This window comes from Apis florea, unplaced genomic scaffold (assembly GCF_048593485.1).
Source record: "Apis florea isolate Af1SG1 unplaced genomic scaffold, ASM4859348v1 contig_3772_pilon, whole genome shotgun sequence".
NCBI lineage: Eukaryota > Metazoa > Arthropoda > Insecta > Hymenoptera > Apidae > Apis > Apis florea.
This window is the reverse complement of record NW_028256845.1, coordinates 3,975,028-3,992,890: the sequence shown is the minus strand read 5'-3', so window position 1 is coordinate 3,992,890 and position 17,863 is coordinate 3,975,028. Positions and strand designations below refer to the sequence as shown.

Genomic DNA, 17,863 nt, shown 5'->3' with positions numbered 1-17,863 from the left:
TGACAATGAATTGAACAGATTTGTATGCAATGAGACTAAATTAATTTTATTATTTTAAATGGAAAAAATAATGTTTATATTTTCAAATTTACTCGAATGTAATTGATAATATGCAATATTTATTTTGAATATATATTTGATACATATTTTTTTATATACTCAATACATGTGCAATTTATAACATTGTTGTTTGACGTAATATATTTAAGTATCCGAAAACAGTTTTTATTATCTGAAAATAAAAATATATTCGCATAAATATTTCCGAAATATTTGGGAGATAAATGATATATTTCTTTAAAAATTTAAATAAAATTTAATAGACGTACATTACCAAACGTAATCACCGACATATCAATTATCTTTCCGGCAGTCATTTTGAATTCCACGCTAGATCGTGTAATAATCATTATCAAATTAAGAATATCTTTCTTAGGTAATCGATACCAATTTGTCATATAGACCATGTTACCAATTTCCTTACACCTTTCAGTTAATACTTCACCGATATAACAAATTAAAAATGTGTTTAAAGTTATATTTATTACCGCAACAGTATAAGTACAGAGGACACCAATATCATGTTCAGACCATTCCTAATAAAAAATGAATATTTTTAATTAGATTAATCACATGTTATTCATGATATTATTAATTTCATGATATTATTAATGATTTTTTGTATTTGCTTGAATTGTGAGATTTATAAAAAATTACGACAATTAGAATAAAGTCCACTTATTTAATTGCAATTATCTTGGAATAGATAGTCAAGGTATTCCTCATTTTTAGAAGAAGATTAAGTTTAATTCTAATCGATAATAATGTATTTTAAAATAATAGCGATGAACTTCGTTTTATATGAAATCGAATAGAAAATTGTCCTACTAAAAGTGATAGATTTGACATAGAAATTTATATCTTGAATCAATATCTTTAAAATATATATGTTAATATTTCTATGTATTAGAATATTAAATAATATATTAAATAATAATAATAAAATTTATATCAACATGTGTTTAAATAAGTTATCTTTAACATAAACAAAATTATTTATTGATCGTGAAAACGAACAATATTTAACAGATATATTTTAATTTGAAAAATGGCGTACCGCAAGAATGCAATAACTAAACAAGCATATACTCAATATATTCTTGAACATTTCCATGAAGCATATTGGGCACAATAGATGTTCAGCACGTTCTAGGAAACTTCACAATTAATATGTAAATTAGAGATATTCTGTAGAGAAAGATAGAAATAGATACATAGACAGAAAGAGATAGAAAAAATAAAAGTAAACTACATAAATAGTGTTACCTTAGAATTCTCATATGATGTTCGATGATCACACTTATTTCATCAATGCATATATTCTTATCTTTTTCCTGTGGCCGGTTTATAAATTCTTTGACCCACGTAATCATTATAGTTAACTGACCAGAAGCGTGGCATGCAAATACTGCAGCAAAACTGAAAGCGCTAACAACGGTAGCGCTTGTAATGTATGCAGCCAGAAATTGAACACCGAGTATAATATCATGTCCTGGATTAGTATCAACCGGAATTTTATAAGTTGGAGAGGGTAAGACGTATATTTCCATGCTTTCGTTCCCGATTTTGATTGTCCGTTTGAAAACTCCCAAAACGATACAGAAACACAAAGTACCAATTTGCATAAAACCCGCGATGCAACAGGCAATGATGCGACCAATTTTCGCGTTTTTAACCATTATTTGCCGATCCGTCATCCTCGTGATTGTCTTCCAATCGGTTTCCATATGCTCTATACAATAAAGTATATCATTTTTACGAAGTAACAACACAGCGTAATTGAGTCCTCCGCCCATAATATAGCTTATAGGAGCTAAAGATTTTAATTTTACGATGATATCTTCTTTCACGAGGGCGAAATGTAATAAACCTGACATTGTGTCGAATAACGCGATGATCCAGCAGAGAAGAATTAGAATCCTTGTCATTATCTTTTCAAATTTCGAAGTGGAGGATGGAAGTGGCCATACACCTATTGTTTTTGAGAGCCATTTGTTTAATTGTATGCTGTATTCGTTCAGACTGCCAAACTTCTTTTGAATCGCGGCAATGTCGTCCGTCATCGTGTTTCCTCACCAGAGACGGAGAAACGACTGAATGATATAGGCATGTTGTCGTACGGATGATTTGCGTCGATCAATACGTATTGCCATAGCATTGCCATAACTATTGGCAACGTTTAATCCATGTGTTTATGTTTCATTTCGTTGACGGTAGTTACACAGTGTACACTCTATGGCCTGATTAAATTAAATATATTAACTGAACGATAAAATTTATAAAAAAAGACTTTTTATACAAGAAGTGTGATTTTGAAATATAATATGTATTATTTAATGTCAATTGATGAGTGAATAGAAGATAAATATGTGTACTTTTTTTTATATATTAACTGAACGATAAAATTTATAAAAAAAGACTTTTTATACAAGAAGTGTGATTTTGAAATATAATATGTATTATTTAATGTCAATTGATGAGTGAAAGAAGATAAATATGTGTATTTTTTTTTTATTAAGAATAATGATGTTTAAACATTAAAGTTTAACGTATTAAAAATTATAATACGTTATTAATTTATTAAATTGATTAATTAACTAATTTATTATATTAAATTATAATTTTTTTGAGAATTGTTTTTTGTTCCAAATATAAATATAATTTTATAAAGAAATGAAATATCTATTTCGATAAAATGTTATCAATATAAAATAATATAAAAATATTGAATCTCTTGTCTTTTTTTAACATCATACAAATGTTTCACAACTTCGTGCATAACAATAATAGTGATCAAATTATAAACATCTACAATGATTACAATATATCACAAATTCAATCAAGCATTACACCAATTATACGATTTAAAAGGATTGGTGCGTGGGTTGAGGAACCACATAGGTTAGTAGATCGATAAAACGCTTGAGATCTTAAGATCTTTTTATCGATTATGTTTACCCGTTTCGTATATATAGACATCACATCATAATAGACGAATCCATAAAAGAATCTAAGATACGTAAAACTGATGCTTAATTTTAAACTTATGTTATATTTATTTCAAATTATTGATAATAACATCGTAAATTAAATAATATCTATGGAAATTAAATTAATTTATTAGATGAAAAAATTTTTTTATTTTCAAATTCACTCAATTGTAATTAATAATATGCAAAGTTTATTTTTAATTATTTATTCAATACATATTTTTTTATGTATTCAATATATGTGCACTTTACAGTATTGTCATTTGGCGTAATATATTTAAGTACGCAAAAACAGTTTTTATTATCTGAAATTTTAAATATAAATATTTTCGAAAGCTAATAATATATTTCTCTAAAAATTGAAAAAAAATTATATAGACTTACATTACCAAAAGTAATCACCGACATATCAATTATTTTTCCAGCAGTCATTTTATATTCTACTTCAGATCGTGTAATAATCATAATCAAATTCAGAATATCCTTGTCAGGTAACCGATACCAGTTTGTCATATAGACTATGTTACCAACTTCTTTACATCTTTCAGTTAGCACTTCACCGATATAACATATTAAAAATGTGCTTAAAGTTATATTCATTACTGCAAAAGTATATGTACTGAGGATCCTAATATCGTGTTCAGACCATTCCTGAGAAAAAATGAATATTTTCAATTAGATCGATCACATACGTTATTGATATTAATTTCATGATTTTTTGATTGCTTGAATTTGTGAGACTTATAAAAAATTACGACAATTATATTATTGTAGAATAAGATTCACTTGCTTAATTGCAATTATCTTGGAATAAATAATCAAGGCGTTCCTCATTCTTAAAAAAAGACTAAGTTTAATTCTAATTGATATATAATGTATCTTAAAGTTTTAGAAATAGAAGAGATGAACCTTATACCCATATAACCCATATAAAAGTTGGATAAAAAATGATTCTAGTAAATATGGTTGATAAATAAAATTTATCTTAAATTTGTCTTAAATTGATGTGTTAACAATTTATCTTTATGTATTATCTTTATATCTTTATATAATATTTGTGTTTACAGTGATATCACAACAAAATTTGTTATGGTACAAATGGAGCCATTAACGTGCGATTATTTTTGCATGCAAATTATTTTCAACACAGAAATGCATAAAACTAATAGTTTTGAAAACAAAGTTTTAAATAAATATATTTAAATTTGAAAAATATATGCGTACCGCAAGAATGCAATAGCTAAGCATACATATACTCAATATATTCTTGAACATTTCCATGAAGCATATTGGACTCAATAGATGTTCAGTACGTTCTAGGAAACTTCATAGTTAATATGTCATTAGAGAAAATCTCTAAGAAGAGATAGAAATAAATAGATAGATACAAAGAGAGAAAGAGAGAAAGAGACAGTAGAAACAGAAAGAAAAATATATATATAATCTACAAAAAGTATTACCTTAATATTCTTAAGTGATGTTCGATGATCATACTTATTTTATCAATGCATACATTGTTATTTTCTTCCTGTGGCCGATTTACAAATTCTTCAATCCATGTAACCATTATAGTTAATTGACCGATAGCGTGACACGCAAATACCGTAGCAAGACTAAAAGAGATAACAATAGTAGCGTTCACAATATATGCCGATAAAAATTGCAAACCCAGGACAATACCATGTCCTGGATTAGTATCAACCGGAATTTTATAGGTTGGAGAGGGTAAGACGTATACTTTTATGCTTTCATTGCCGACTTTGATTGTCTGTTTGAAAACACCCAATACAGTGCAGAAACAAATACTGTCAACTTGCATGAAACCTGCGATGCAACCGGAAATGATGCGACCAATTTTTGCGTTTTTAAGCATTACTTGCCGATCCTTTGTTCTTGTGATCGCATTCCAATCGGTTTCTATATGGTCTATACAATAACGTATGTCATTTTTACGTAGCAACAACACAGCATAATTGAGTCCTCCGCCGAAGCAATAGCTTATAGGACCGAGAGTCTTCAATTTCGAGACGATATCTTCTTTCACGAGAGTGAAATGTAATAAGCCTGATATTATAACGAATAGCGCGATATTCCAACAGAGAAAAATCAGAATCTTCGTCATTATCTTTTCAAATTTTGAGGTTGAGGACGAAAGTGGCCATACGCCTATCGTTTTCGAAAACCATCTGTTCAATTGTATGCTGTATTCGTTCAAACTGCCAAACTTCTTTTGAACCGCGGAAATATCGTCCGTCATCGTGTTTCTTGTACGAAGTCGGAGAAACAACTGAATGGCATATACACATTATTAGATGATGTGCGTCGATCGATACATATATTCTGTTGCCATAACTATTGGCAACGGTTAATCCGTGTGTTTACATTTTACCTTATTGGCGATAGTTACACAACGTGAAGATTATAGAGATTAAATTAGTTATCTTAACGAAACGATAAAATTTATAAATATGGTACATTTTATAAATAATGTATGATTTTGAAATATTTGTATTACTTAATGTCAATCGAGAAATTAATAAGTGGAAAATTAATATATGTGAATTATTTTTTAATATTATCACAGTGACGTTTACATACAGTGTAACATACTAAAGATAATAGTTATTTATTTTTTCGAAATAATTTTCAAAGTGAAAAAAATCAATCTTATTTTTTCCCTGATTTTAAATAATTTTAAAACTCATTGAATATATTTTTCAAATTGTTTATTCTGAAGTTTATCTTAGAATGTAATTTTTGTAATAAATTAAATTTTCGATGTAAAAAAAGAAAAATCAACTTTAATAATATCTTGAAATAATAATTATTTTAAATTTTGATAAATTTTTTGTTACCGTATCATGAAATATTTATGTAGTAAGAGTCCGAAGTAAACTTAAATATGCCAGAGATGATTTTAACACCTGTGAAAGAGAATAATAAAATAAAATATAATTTATACAATTTGATGTGAAGAATGAATTTATCACTTACGCTACAAAAACTACTCAAAGATAATTCCACGAGTTTGCCAGCTGTCAATTTTGTCGAAGAATTCGAAGCTGCAGATATCAATATCAAACTGAGTGCTTTCTTTCCTGGTAAACGGTGCCAATCAATCATATAAGCTGACAAACCAATATTTCTACACTATAATATATAATTAAATGTGAATTCTCCTTTTTATTTCAGATAATAAAAAAGAATAATTTTGTAAAAAAAAAAACTACCTCTTCCGATAAAATTTCACCAATATAACATAATATGAAAATATTGAATATAAGCGATATGAGCAATATACAATAGGTTAAGGTCCCTATAGTTTCACTTTGTTCCCATTCCTAAAAATTCAGAACGAAAGATAATAATTATCACATTTATTTCGATGTTATCATCTCATTACCTTAAGTAAAAAGTATCCCAAGAAACATATATTCAGCGTACATCCTATAAATTCAACGAAACATATTTCGTTTAGAAGTTCTTCGATTTGGGATATAAAACTGAAAATTGTTATCTATAAACACAATACGATATTTCTATACAAATCTCTATATAATTTACATATTCTTTACCCTAATATATGTAAATGATGTTCCACAATATTGCCTAGTCGTTGTTCATGCACTATGTTCTCCACGTCTTTGTCTCCTTTCAATCCATCGATCAATTTTCGCAACTTTATTACAAGAATTTGAAATTGTCCACAGGCATGCATAACAAAAACGGCGGCCAAACTGCAAGCACCTACAGTTACGGAATATATCACAAAACCAGCTAAACATTGCATCAATTGCACGATTTCGAAGGATGGGCTGGTGCGTGGATCGAGAAGCTCACGATAGATTGGAAACGCTTGAGATCTCACGGTCTCGTTATCGATTATCTCTGTCCGTTTTGTGCAAAGAGGCATCACAGTAGTGTAGAAAAATCCACCAGAATACATGAAACCGGCGCAGAAAATCGCCAGTGATCGACCAATTCTCGCGTTCTCCATCATAATTTTTCTATCTTCCAAACAGTGTTGCGAAGAAACACGTGACCAGTCAATTCGAATGTTCTCGATGCACTTACCGATGTACGATCCACGCGAAAGGAGAACGTAATACTTGATCGTCGCCATGATACAGAAACTAAACGGACCGATCATTTTAATCTTCGTATCGAGATCTCCTGTTTTGTCAAGGAGAGTGCATAGGGTGCAGGGTACGAGGAGGAAACCTATCAGAAAAATACTGATTAAAGTGAGAATCACAGAATGGATTTTCTCTGTGGTGGTGACGCACAATGAGAGAGGCCAGATACCGATTGCTTTCAGCAACCAACGATTTATCTGAACACTGTACATCCAATCTTTGCTGTACGAGACGGATGGCGAATTCGTAAGTACGAACATAATGGTAATTGACAAGGCGAAAGTGCACGGATAACTGAAGGGAAATGTAACGTACAAAGGCGATACTCATCGATTAGTGAAGCTTTCGATAATGCGCATGTGCTAATTTCAATACTTTCGACTAACGATAAGTCGATTCATACGAGTTGCCAGTGCGGTTGAACTCTCTGTCGACCACCAGTTGATTCGATTCATAATCTTATATTAAATAATGAAAACATACATAGATGTGTTGTATATATTGTGAAAATATTAAAGAGGTTAGTTTTTAGATTAGTTTTTAGAATTTTATATTGTGAATCGATATTTTTGTTTTCTGTTTCGATTACAGTAGTTTTTTTGAAGATAATAATGAGTAATTTTTATAAATTCATTTTAGATATTTTTTGTATGATCGTTCAAATAATAATGATTACATGGGACGATGATTATTAAATTGGATATCTTCTTAGGATGGTAAAATTTATAAAAAGGATTTTAAATACGATTTGAAAACATGTGTTGCAAGCTGGAAAATACCAATCAAGAAATTAATAAGTCAAGGTATAAAATTTATATTTTTTCTTTTTAATAATTTGTTTGATTTTTTAATATTGCACTGTACTGTATCGAAATTTATGGATATTGAATATATCACGATTAAAAAAATTAATCTTTATTTTTCTAACTTGTAATAATCTTTAATAATATAGTATTGTTATTAGAAAAATTCGAAATTAATATATAAAAATAATGAGAAATATTTTTATATTTTTAATATTACAAGTTTATGTATTAATACTTTAAAAGCGTAATTCTGTTAAGTCATTTGACGTAACAGATTCAAATAAGCAAAAGCAGTTTTTATTACCTGAAATAATAATATACTTTATAATAGTTGAAAGATACATGTAAATGTGATTAAGCATATGACTTACATTACTAAAGGTATATATGGACATATGAACTAGCTTATAAGCAGTAATTTTAACCACCATGCTGGATCTTAAAATGATCTGTATTAAATTCAATATATCTTTTCCAGGTAAATAATACCAGTTTGTCATATAAACTGCTTCACCAATCATTTTACACTATTGGAAATTTTTATGATAAATGTTGGTTATGCTTTGAATCAATTTATTCATTTATCAAATTGCGTATCTGTTACCTGTTCTGTTAGTATTTCACCGATATAACATATTATAAAAATATTGAAAATCATGGAGAAAAGTATTACTGAAAATACGATCAGATTCTGAATATCATGACCAGTCCATGCCTAAAAAAAAAATTTTAATTAGATTATTTATCTGTAATGTATACTTCAATTTAAATATTCTAGAATTTGTTACATTTGCATAAAAATAAGAAAAATTAGATAATAAGTAATAATTTGATATAAGTTCTTAAAATTATTCGTTAACGTGATATTATTATTGACAATTTCATTGATTATTATCAGAATGATTATAAACAAAGTTATAGAAAAAAAAACACAATGAAAAAAGCATATTTGTTATTAAAAGAATAAATAAATTTCTTATTTAAAGTTCTAAGATTCTTTCTAAATCTGTTAAAAACGTACCGTAAGGATATAATATCCAAGCATACATATGTTTACAGTACACTTGAACAATTCCATGAAACATATTCCACTCATTACATTTTCGATACCTGTTATAAAACTACAATCAATGTATATTTAAAATCACTTTCAAAAATTAATACAAATACAAAACACAAATACAAATATTTAACAAATTAAGTTTTTCACCTCAAAATCCTCAAATGATGTCGAATGATCTCGCCAATGTCATTCAATATAACATTCTTATCTTGAATGTTTGAGTGATCCACAAATTGACGGATCCACGCCATCAGGACATTTACTTGGCCACAAGCATGAGCCGTGAATACGGCTGCGATACTAACAGCTCCAACTGCACTCGAATTTACAATGAATCCGGACACGAATTGTGATGCAATAATAATTTCATTTGTGGGGCTTGTATCGGCCGCGATTAATTTTTTGTATACTACACAAGGTATCATATGTATAATCCTGGTTTCATTTCCAATCTCGACAATTTGCGTGGAGAATGCAGTCACCGCGCAATAGGACAAAACGCCACCTTGCATGAAAGCTGCGCAGAACACAGCTATGTAACGGCCTATCTTTGCATGTTTTATCATTACTTGTTGATCTTCCGTTTTCGTTACGATTTTCCAATCTCTCTGCATGTGTTCAATACAATACCGTATCTCTTTGTTCCGTAGTAACAACGTGGTGTAATTAATACCACCTACCAACCAATGACTCAATGGACCGAGTACTTTCAATTTCTCATGGAAACTGTCATCTTCCAGGATCACGTGCAATAGGCAAGGGATCACGGTGAAACATATAAAGCAATAACAGCAAATAATTAAAACGAAAGAAATAATTTTCTCGAGTTTTGTAGTGGACGGAGATGGAGGCCATGCGCCTATTGGTTTTAAAAACCATCGATTTAACTGTACACTGTAGTTGCTGAGACTGTGATTGTTCTGCTCGATTGCTACTTGAAACTTGTCGATCATCGTGGCTACTTGCGAATACGACTGGATCGAATATTATCCATGAATGAAGTATGGATATAGTTGTATAACTCTATGCTTGCGCAGAATTTTTTTCTGTGATTGTAGAATCGATTCGTCTAGTCGGTCTCCGCAACTTGTTGCAGAGTTATACGCGAATATGTAGGGTTGCGAGTTATTGATAGCTATCGTGGGAATAAACAATGCGCGATTATTATAGCAATTTATTGCTTATCATCGCGAAATGAAATTTATAAGTTATTATACGTAGTGTTGTGCTTAGAAAAATGAAATGTGGTGAATAATCTTGAAAATGGAATTTTTAAAATATAAAAAAAATTATATCTTTGTTTCTATTTTTAAAAAATTGTGATTTAAAACTTAAGTATGTGTCAGAAATAAATATATTTCGATATGTTTCAGATTTCAAACATCTAAGAGAATTAAGAAGATCACGGAAGAAATAGATGAATCAGACGTCATCAATGAATTTCTATATCATTAATTTTAAAATATACATATAATTATTTGCAAGGTATAAAATTTATGATATCCTATTTAAAATATTGCAAATTGAAAATATTGTGAAATAATGAAAGATTTCATTTTGAATTATAATATGAAGATTATGATTGTATAATATAAAAATGAAATACGATATATATATATTAATCTTTATCTCTTAAATCTTACAAGTTTATGTTTAGAGTTACAAGTGCATTTCGTTACGTCATTTGACGCAACAGATTCAAATAAGCGAAAGAAGTTTTCATCACCTGAAGTAACAATATATTTTACAGTAATTAATAAATATATACGAATATGAATAAGCATATGACTTACATTACCAAAGGTGTATATGGACATATGAACTAGCTTACCAGCAGTGATTTTAATCACCATGCTGGATCTTAAAATGATCTGTATTAAATTCAATATATCTTTCCCAGGTAAGTAATACCAGTTTGTCATATAAACCGCTTCACCAATCATTTTACACTATTAAAAATTTTTATGATGAATATTGATTACGATTTGAATTAATTTAATTTATTAGATAATATGCCTGTTACCTGTTCTGTTAATATGTCACCGATATAACATATTATAAAAATATTGAAAATCATAGAGAGAAGTATTACTAAAAATACGACCATATTCTGAATATCATGAACGCTCCATGCCTGAAAAATAAAAAACTTTTTAAATTAATAATCGACTGTAATATTAGTTAAGTTAAAATATATGCATTTATATTTATACATATATGCATATACATTTCGTTTAAAAGTTCTAGAATCACTTTTTAAATTATTCGTTGACGATCTGATATCATTGATAATCATTGAAGGCGTAACTTTATTGATAATCTTTTGAACGATTACAAACATTGACACAAGTCGTCGAAAAAAAAAAACACACAATAAAAAAAGCATACTTGTCATTAAAAGATAAAATCAATTAGGAAACACAATTTTCTAGATCTTTAAAACGTTTCGAGATTTTTGCTAGATCTGTTAAAAACGTACCGTAAGAATATAATATCCAAGCATGCATATGTTTATAGTACATTTGAACAATTCCATGAAACATATTCCAGTCATTACATTTTCGATACCTGTTACAAAACTGTAGTCAATGTGTACTTAAAAATCTCTCTCACCAAGATCACATAACAAAAATTGAATAAATCAAAATTAAATAGAATTAAAATTTTACCTCAAAATTCTGAGATGGTGTCGAACGATTTTGCCTATCTTGTCCAATCCGATACTTTTATCGTGAATTTTTTTCGAATGGTCCACAAATTCACGAATCCACACCATCAGAAGGCTTAATTGGCCGCAGGCGTGAGCTGCAAATACGGCTGCGATACTGACAGCCCCGACTGCACTTGAATTCACGATGAATCCGGACACAAATTGCGATGCAATAACAATCTCATTTGTTGGGCTTGTATCGACCGCGATCAATTTTTTGTACGCTGTACAGGGTATCATGTGTATGGTTTTAGTCACGTTTCCGATCTCAATCGTTTGCGTGGAGAATGCTGTCACTGCGCAATTGGATAAAACACCACCTTGCATGAAAGCGGCGCTAACCACAGCTATGTAACGGCCTATCTTCGCGTGTTTCATCATTATTTGTTGATCCTCTGTTCTTGTCACGATCCTCCAATCTTTTTGCATATGTTCTATACAATACCGTATCTCTTTGCTCTGCAGTAACAACGTGGTGTAATTAATGCCACCTATGAACCAGTGACTCAATGGGCCAAGCACTTTCAGTTTGTCACGGAAACTTTCATCTTCCAAGATCACGTGCAGTAGGCAAGGGATCACGGTGAAACATATGGAGGAATAACAGCAAACAATTAAAACGAAAGAAATAATTTTCTCGAGTCTTGTAGTGGACGGAGATGGAGGCCATGCGCCTATCGGTTTCAAAAACCATCGATTTAATTGTATACTGTAGTTGCTGAGATTGTGATTGGTCTGCTCAAACGATACAAACTTGTCGATCATTGTGACCACTCAACGAAGTCGCGAACACGATTGAATCGAATATTTTCTTTGAATGGAGTATAGATATAGTTTCACGACGCTTGCGAGAATTTTTTTGTCTCGATATATGTCGATCGATTTGTCTAGTCGGTCTTTGCAACTTGTTGCAGTGCGAATGTATAGGGTTAGCAGTTATTGATAGCTGTCGTGGGAATATGCAATGCGCGATTATTTGAACGCTTATTTATTTTATTGCTTATCGTCGCGAAATGAAATTTGTGAGATATTTCGTGCAATGTTCAGAAAGGTGAGATGTGCTCGATTATCTTGAAAATAAAATTTGTAAAGTATCGAGAGAAATTATACTTTTGCTTCTCTTTTCAGAAACTTGTTATTTAAAAATTATTTGTATATCTTTGAAAAATGAAGTAAGAGACAGGACATCTGAAATTTGATTATTTGTCAGAAATTTTATATTGTGATGTGTTTCAGATTTTAGATATCTGAAAAATTAAGGAGATCGAAAAATGGATGAATCAGACGCCATAAAAGTTATCCGATTCATGAATTTCAACTGTATCATTGATAAATTTTAAACGGTGATTAATACAATGATTTTTGGTAAAGTATAGAATTTATGTTTTTTTTTATTTAGAATATTGCAAATTTTATCTATTTATGAAATAATGAAACGTCTCAATTTTATTTTGAATTACAAATTGATTTTAAATTATATAAAAATGGGATATGATGTATATATTAATCTTTATATCTTAAGTTTTACAAGTTAATGTATAAAATTACATGAAGTACGTCACGTATTTAATCACGTCACATGTCGTAATAGATTGAAGTATGTAAAAGTTGTTTTCATTACCTGGAATAACGATGGCTTTTATGAAGATAAAATTTTATAATGACAGATATATATAAAAGTAATAATCTTACATTGCCAAATGTATGTATAGACATATGAGTTAGTTTACCAGCTGTGATTTTAATAACAGCATTGGATCTTGAAATGATCAGAATCAAATCAAGAATGTCTTTACAAGGTAAATAATACCAGTTTGTCATATAAAGTACTTCACCAACTTTTCTACACTATAGAATTTAAAATTGATTATATTTCGAATCAATCATGATATTGTATGGTTTATTACCTGTTCCGTTAATATGTCTCCAATATAACATACTATAAAAATGTTAAAACTCATGGATGTTAATATCATGAAGTACGTAGTCAAATTACGAATATCACGATCGGCCCATTCCTGAAAAAATAAATATTTCAATTACCTATATTGTACGAAATGAAATTAATCATAGATACTTTTAATTCTGTTAATTTATCGTAACGAAAATTATTAATTAAAATAATATATTAATATTTTTTTCTCGTACCGTAAGAATATAATATCCAAGCATAGATATGTCTAACGTACTTTTGAATAATTCCATAAAGCAAAATCGATTCAACACATCCTCGATACCTGCTATGAAACTGCAATTAATATGTACTTAAAAAGGCACAGAAAAGAATATCGCAAATAATAATCAACAAATAGATCTTACCTTAAAATCCTGAGATGATATTCAACAATCTCACCTATTTCATTAATTACAATGTTCTTATTATTATCCTTCGATCGATTTATGTATTCACGAATCCATCTTGTAATTATTGTCAATTGGCCACAAGCATGAGCTGTGAATACGGCGCCAATGCTGATGGCGCCAACCGCGATCGAATTTACTATAAATCCAGACACAAATTGAGAAATAAGAACAATTTCATTGGTTGGACTCGTATCAATTGAGATTAATTCTTTGTACACTGCACACGGCAACATATGTATGATCCTTGTCTCGTTACCGATTTCGATAATCTGCGTGGAGAAGGCAGTTACCACGCAATAGGTTAGAACGCCACTCTGCATGAAAACAGCGCACAAAGCAGCGATATACCGCCCTATCTTTGCATATCTCATCATAATTTCCTGATCCTTCGCTCTATTCACGATCTTCCAATCCGTTTGCATGTGTTCTATGCAATACTGTATTTCTTTGTTTCGTAGTAACAATGTGGTATAATTAATTCCACCTATGAACCAATGACTGAGCGGGCCGAACACTTTCAGTTTCATATGTAGATTTTCGTCTTCGAGAACGATGTGAAACAAACAAGGGATCACGGTGAACAATATAAAGCCGTAACAAAGTAAAATTAAAAAAAACGAGACGATTCTTTCGAGTTTTGAACTTGACGAGGATGAAGGCCATGCGCCAATTGGTTTCAACAACCATCGATTTAATTGCAAGCTATAATCGCATAGACTATCAAAACTTTCTTTCGATATTACAGACTTGTTCGTCATCGTGTCCATCGAAGTTGTGGAAATGTCTGAATCGAATATTCCCAATAAAAGAAGTATGCTCATCAAGTTGCATAACGCTTGCGCAAAGTTCTTTGTACGATTATAAGCTGATCGATTAGTTTAGTTAGTCTTGACAATTTGTTGCAGCGGTATACACAAATGTAAATACGTATTAGAAGTTGATGATTATTCAATGAATAGTGCGATAGAGACTTGATAAATTTAATTGAAATGATATGAAAAAAAAAAATGATATAAAATCATAATAAAAATGTGAAATGATAGTGCATTCGATGACATATTTTGAAATTAATTTTTTATAAATATAATTCAATTAAAAAATGTTATTGATATTTAATATGTTAGAATATGTAGATATTGAAACTATTGATATTGCATTAGAATTACGTTTGAATAATGATAAACAAAGATAAATTGATTTTTATGTATACAAATCTATTTAGATTTTGATACAGTTAGAAAATAAAAATGACTCAAAAAAAAAAATAATAATATGTATCAGATATAACGATACGTAAAAATCAAAATAATGTTTTATATTATTATCAATGATTATTTTTAACTCAAGAATCAACAAAATTGTTAAGTTTGGGATAATAAATATCCGTATCATATTCAAAATCAATTTCATTTTAATACAATATATATAGACACGTGATCTTTTTACAACAAATGTCTATTTACTATCAAAAGTAAATATCTATATTATAAAAAGTATGGTTTAAGTCAATGCTCGCAACATGTTTAAAAAAGCCACCGACGTTTTTACAACCTATTTGTTTAAGACACTTTCGTTAATTTATAAATTCAAACGAGAAGAATTAATAATTAAATACTTACGTCACTAAAAGTATAAATAGATAATTCAACCATATTTCCAGCTGTAAATTTTATCGATGAATTAGACATTGCAATGATTAAAACGCAGCAAAGTTTTTTCTTGCCTTTTAATCGATACCATTCGATCATATATGTCATTTCTCCAACTTTCTGACACTGTATTGAAACATTATTAATTTTTCATTAATTTCTATATTTCTATTGAATTGTTTAAAATTAATTGAAATATTATTGCAGGTGTTTCCAGTAAAAATATCCTACCTGTTCGGCAACCAGATCACCTATATAACAAAATATAAAAATGTTGAAGGTGAACGATATGAGTAATGATATGTAAGTTAACGAAACTGATATTTCTTTTGGATTCCATTCCTATAAAATCAATGAAATTTGGCTTAGTGTGTCTATTCTTTTGGAATTTTTTATTGCATGCATACCACTATTAGATAATATCCAAGAAAGCACATATTCATTGTGCAACCTAAAAATTCTACGAAAGATATTTGTTGAAGCGCTTTTTCTGTAAGAGCCAAAAATCTGAAATATAACGAATATAAATTGAAATAAAAATAATGCACATTCGAATTAAAAATGAAAGTAAGATATATTTTTCTATTTGAAATTCTTATAAATAAATAAAATAAGAATTAAAAATTCCATAACAATTTTATTTCGAATATTTAAAATTTGATTTTTATTTTTATCTAATTTCGAAGATGCGATGATTCTTAAAAACCAGTAGAATATTCGAGAAATTTATTTATAAATGAATAAAAAGAAATTTTTAAATTTTACATTAAAATTGTTAAATTTTTAATACCAATATTTTTCTTAGTCATTTTTCGCTTTAATTATGATATAAAAAAATAATTATGTATGTATTACCCACTTCAATATCCGATCATGCTGAACCACAATTTTTGCGATTCTCTTATCCACGATTTTGTTCATATCCGATCGGCCATCTACCAAGTATTCCAACCAATTCATTAACATTTTCATCTGTCCACACGCGTGCACTGCAAACATGGCGGCTATGTTAACTGCCGCTGCTGTTATTGCGTGTATGATAACACCTGATAAAACTTGAATGAAGAATAAAATTTCGTTAGCCGGGCTCTGACGCACATCAGTGATCAATTTCGAAGAAGGGAACGGCAATGGTATAAATGTTAAATTTCCATCCTTTATTTTACCCACGCTGATAGGTACAACGAAGTAGTAAAAGACAAATGCACTATACACGAAAAAGATGGAAATCAATGCTAGTTTCTTTCCATAATTCGCATATTCGATCATGATTTTCTTATCTTCTTGATGCTCCACGTTTTTCCAATCCCATTTGATATGCTCGATACCTTTGCGGATATTGTCTTTGTGAAATGTTAAAAGATAATATTTCATCAGCGTCATTATGAAAAAACTCAATGGACCGATCATTTTGATTCTGTTGTACGTATCTTTCACTTCAACAAGCAAGAACATGTTAGACGATGCGAGCATAAAGCTGATTAAACCGTAAAAAACGATACTGATCAACACGGAATAACATTTCCCTATTCTAGACTCGCGTAAATTTGGCCATGTACCGAGACATTTCAACAAAACACGATTCCATTGTATGCTCAAATTTACATTCGTCTCATAATCATCCTGGACGATGATAGATTGATTTTTTTCCATTGTTGACATTCGATAGTTGGCTAGATACTGAATATAGGTGGACGAAGATTGCAGAGGAAAATAATATTGCGCCTGCGCTTAAATTATAACTCGAGAGAGAGGATAAAAGAAGTAATATTTTTCAAAGGGTCCGACCCCTTTTAGTTATTAGTTTCTTCAGTTTATACATTATGTATACAGAGATGAGGGTTGATGACATAGAATCATCGATAAATTGATTTTTTCAAGCGTCAGTAGTGCACGAGTGCCTTAGTGTGTAGCAACAGGTTGATGGAATTTCTGAAGAATTAGAGTTTCTATTAAGGGATTAAAAGATTGAAAAATTCTCGTGTTTGATAGGTGTGTATAATATTATCGGAATTATAGTAATATTGTTAGAAATGTATGTGAATATCATAAATGAATATTATTTTAGAATGAATTTTTGTTGTT

The 17,863-nt window shown here is 29.7% G+C and overlaps 7 protein-coding genes and 1 long non-coding RNA gene across 14 annotated transcripts in view; 1 reads left to right on the top strand and 7 right to left on the bottom strand.

Moving 5' to 3' along the window:
• LOC105737478 (uncharacterized) overlaps positions 1-17,863 on the top strand; it is a 34,893-nt gene that overhangs the window by 15,616 nt on the left and 1,414 nt on the right. The window contains exons 9-18 of one of the 2 annotated variants that reach the window (XR_015294437.1): positions 6,761-7,432; positions 7,506-7,706; positions 7,826-7,989; positions 9,706-9,810; positions 9,891-10,056; positions 10,429-10,955; positions 12,231-12,816; positions 12,894-12,937; positions 13,002-13,108; positions 15,986-16,081. This is a non-coding gene — a long non-coding RNA (uncharacterized LOC105737478). Of the gene's footprint in view, positions 1-6,760; positions 7,433-7,505; positions 7,707-7,825; positions 7,990-9,705; positions 9,811-9,890; positions 10,057-10,428; positions 10,956-12,230; positions 13,109-15,985; positions 16,082-17,863 lie in introns of both variants that reach the window. The other variant, XR_015294438.1, reaches the window with a different exon arrangement.
• LOC147656441 (uncharacterized) lies at positions 26-2,968 on the bottom strand. 2 transcript variants are annotated; one of them, XM_086915165.1, is made up of 4 exons: positions 1,327-2,968; positions 1,118-1,217; positions 335-596; positions 26-232 (listed from the first exon to the last, which is right to left on the bottom strand). In XM_086915165.1, the coding sequence occupies exons 1-4, from the start codon at positions 2,121-2,123 to the stop codon at positions 120-122; spliced, it is 1,272 nt and encodes a 423-aa protein (XP_086771291.1). In that variant the 5' UTR covers positions 2,124-2,968; the 3' UTR covers positions 26-119. The 2 variants fall into 2 exon arrangements, with proteins under 2 accessions (XP_086771291.1, XP_086771290.1); XM_086915164.1 differs by having other exon boundaries at positions 48-232; positions 330-596; positions 1,327-2,966.
• LOC100864703 (odorant receptor 10-like) lies at positions 3,219-5,716 on the bottom strand. Its single transcript, XM_003691245.4, has 4 exons — positions 4,511-5,716; positions 4,275-4,374; positions 3,435-3,701; positions 3,219-3,355 (listed from the first exon to the last, which is right to left on the bottom strand). Exons 1-4 carry the CDS (start codon positions 5,305-5,307, stop codon positions 3,299-3,301), a joined length of 1,221 nt encoding a protein of 406 aa, XP_003691293.1. The 5' UTR covers positions 5,308-5,716; the 3' UTR covers positions 3,219-3,298.
• On the bottom strand, positions 5,762-7,512 carry Or35 (odorant receptor 35). Of its 2 annotated transcripts, none has more exons than XR_015294414.1 (5): positions 6,626-7,512; positions 6,454-6,553; positions 6,281-6,391; positions 6,045-6,148; positions 5,762-5,974 (listed from the first exon to the last, which is right to left on the bottom strand). XR_015294414.1 is itself a non-coding variant. In XM_003691246.4 (5 exons), exons 1-5 carry the CDS (start codon positions 7,444-7,446, stop codon positions 5,921-5,923), a joined length of 1,242 nt encoding a protein of 413 aa, XP_003691294.3. In that variant the 5' UTR covers positions 7,447-7,512; the 3' UTR covers positions 5,762-5,920. The 2 variants fall into 2 exon arrangements, 1 of the variants encoding a protein (XP_003691294.3); XM_003691246.4 differs by having other exon boundaries at positions 6,045-6,200.
• Positions 7,977-10,008, bottom strand: LOC100864942 (uncharacterized). 2 transcript variants are annotated; one of them, XM_031914967.2, is made up of 5 exons: positions 9,203-10,008; positions 9,014-9,113; positions 8,597-8,707; positions 8,364-8,519; positions 7,977-8,296 (listed from the first exon to the last, which is right to left on the bottom strand). In XM_031914967.2, the coding sequence occupies exons 1-5, from the start codon at positions 10,006-10,008 to the stop codon at positions 8,246-8,248; spliced, it is 1,224 nt and encodes a 407-aa protein (XP_031770827.2). In that variant the 3' UTR covers positions 7,977-8,245. The 2 variants fall into 2 exon arrangements, with proteins under 2 accessions (XP_031770827.2, XP_086771264.1); XM_086915138.1 differs by having other exon boundaries at positions 7,977-8,519.
• On the bottom strand, positions 10,654-12,530 carry LOC100865060 (uncharacterized). Of its 2 annotated transcripts, XM_031914963.2 has the most exons (5): positions 11,725-12,530; positions 11,535-11,634; positions 11,079-11,189; positions 10,849-11,004; positions 10,654-10,781 (listed from the first exon to the last, which is right to left on the bottom strand). In XM_031914963.2, the coding sequence occupies exons 1-5, from the start codon at positions 12,528-12,530 to the stop codon at positions 10,731-10,733; spliced, it is 1,224 nt and encodes a 407-aa protein (XP_031770823.2). In that variant the 3' UTR covers positions 10,654-10,730. The 2 variants fall into 2 exon arrangements, with proteins under 2 accessions (XP_031770823.2, XP_086771263.1); XM_086915137.1 differs by having other exon boundaries at positions 10,654-11,004.
• Positions 13,139-15,167, bottom strand: LOC100865183 (odorant receptor Or2-like). 2 transcript variants are annotated; one of them, XM_031914955.2, is made up of 5 exons: positions 14,085-15,163; positions 13,914-14,013; positions 13,673-13,783; positions 13,458-13,613; positions 13,139-13,386 (listed from the first exon to the last, which is right to left on the bottom strand). In XM_031914955.2, the coding sequence occupies exons 1-5, from the start codon at positions 14,948-14,950 to the stop codon at positions 13,336-13,338; spliced, it is 1,284 nt and encodes a 427-aa protein (XP_031770815.2). In that variant the 5' UTR covers positions 14,951-15,163; the 3' UTR covers positions 13,139-13,335. The 2 variants fall into 2 exon arrangements, with proteins under 2 accessions (XP_031770815.2, XP_086771266.1); XM_086915140.1 differs by having other exon boundaries at positions 13,139-13,613; positions 14,085-15,167.
• LOC100865302 (odorant receptor 10-like) lies at positions 15,526-17,852 on the bottom strand. Its single transcript, XM_031914972.2, has 5 exons — positions 16,638-17,852; positions 16,186-16,285; positions 16,010-16,120; positions 15,749-15,904; positions 15,526-15,680 (listed from the first exon to the last, which is right to left on the bottom strand). The coding sequence occupies exons 1-5, from the start codon at positions 17,438-17,440 to the stop codon at positions 15,630-15,632; spliced, it is 1,221 nt and encodes a 406-aa protein (XP_031770832.2). The 5' UTR covers positions 17,441-17,852; the 3' UTR covers positions 15,526-15,629.

What these genes read in the sequence shown, in the direction of transcription:
- LOC100864942 (XM_086915138.1), bottom strand. Translation starts at nt 10,008, where the DNA reads ATGATCGACAAGTTTCAAGTAGCAATCGAGCAGAACAATCACAGTCTC. An exon ending in TTGGATATTATATCCTTACG is followed by an intron (nt 8,708 to 9,013) that starts GTACGTTTTTAA and finishes TTTTTTTTTTAG; the next exon opens with GCATGGACTGGTCATGATAT. An exon ending in GTGAAATACTAACAGAACAG is followed by an intron (nt 8,520 to 8,596) that starts GTAACAGATACG and finishes AATTTCCAATAG; the next exon opens with TGTAAAATGATTGGTGAAGC.
- LOC147656441 (XM_086915165.1), bottom strand. Translation starts at nt 2,123, where the DNA reads ATGACGGACGACATTGCCGCGATTCAAAAGAAGTTTGGCAGTCTGAAC. An exon ending in CATCATATGAGAATTCTAAG is followed by an intron (nt 1,218 to 1,326) that starts GTAACACTATTT and finishes TTAATTGTGAAG; the next exon opens with TTTCCTAGAACGTGCTGAAC. An exon ending in TATGTCGGTGATTACGTTTG is followed by an intron (nt 233 to 334) that starts GTAATGTACGTC and finishes TTTTATTTTCAG; the next exon opens with ATAATAAAAACTGTTTTCGG.
- LOC100865183 (XM_086915140.1), bottom strand. Translation starts at nt 14,950, where the DNA reads ATGAGCATACTTCTTTTATTGGGAATATTCGATTCAGACATTTCCACA. An exon ending in TATCATCTCAGGATTTTAAG is followed by an intron (nt 14,014 to 14,084) that starts GTAAGATCTATT and finishes TATTAATTGCAG; the next exon opens with TTTCATAGCAGGTATCGAGG. An exon ending in GAGACATATTAACGGAACAG is followed by an intron (nt 13,614 to 13,672) that starts GTAATAAACCAT and finishes TAAATTCTATAG; the next exon opens with TGTAGAAAAGTTGGTGAAGT.
- Or35 (XM_003691246.4), bottom strand. Translation starts at nt 7,446, where the DNA reads ATGTTCGTACTTACGAATTCGCCATCCGTCTCGTACAGCAAAGATTGG. An exon ending in CATCATTTACATATATTAGG is followed by an intron (nt 6,554 to 6,625) that starts GTAAAGAATATG and finishes AACAATTTTCAG; the next exon opens with TTTTATATCCCAAATCGAAG. An exon ending in GTGAAATTTTATCGGAAGAG is followed by an intron (nt 6,201 to 6,280) that starts GTAGTTTTTTTT and finishes TATATATTATAG; the next exon opens with TGTAGAAATATTGGTTTGTC.
- LOC100865060 (XM_086915137.1), bottom strand. Translation starts at nt 12,530, where the DNA reads ATGATCGACAAGTTTGTATCGTTTGAGCAGACCAATCACAATCTCAGC. An exon ending in TTGGATATTATATTCTTACG is followed by an intron (nt 11,190 to 11,534) that starts GTACGTTTTTAA and finishes TTTATTTTTCAG; the next exon opens with GCATGGAGCGTTCATGATAT. An exon ending in GTGACATATTAACAGAACAG is followed by an intron (nt 11,005 to 11,078) that starts GTAACAGGCATA and finishes AATTTTTAATAG; the next exon opens with TGTAAAATGATTGGTGAAGC.
- LOC100865302 (XM_031914972.2), bottom strand. Translation starts at nt 17,440, where the DNA reads ATGTCAACAATGGAAAAAAATCAATCTATCATCGTCCAGGATGATTAT. An exon ending in CAGCATGATCGGATATTGAA is followed by an intron (nt 16,286 to 16,637) that starts GTGGGTAATACA and finishes GTTATATTTCAG; the next exon opens with ATTTTTGGCTCTTACAGAAA. An exon ending in GTGATCTGGTTGCCGAACAG is followed by an intron (nt 15,905 to 16,009) that starts GTAGGATATTTT and finishes GTTTCAATACAG; the next exon opens with TGTCAGAAAGTTGGAGAAAT.
- LOC100864703 (XM_003691245.4), bottom strand. Translation starts at nt 5,307, where the DNA reads ATGACGGACGATATTTCCGCGGTTCAAAAGAAGTTTGGCAGTTTGAAC. An exon ending in TTAGCTATTGCATTCTTGCG is followed by an intron (nt 3,702 to 4,274) that starts GTACGCATATAT and finishes ATTTTTTCTCAG; the next exon opens with GAATGGTCTGAACACGATAT. An exon ending in CGGTGATTACTTTTGGTAAT is followed by an intron (nt 3,356 to 3,434) that starts GTAAGTCTATAT and finishes TTAAAATTTCAG; the next exon opens with ATAATAAAAACTGTTTTTGC.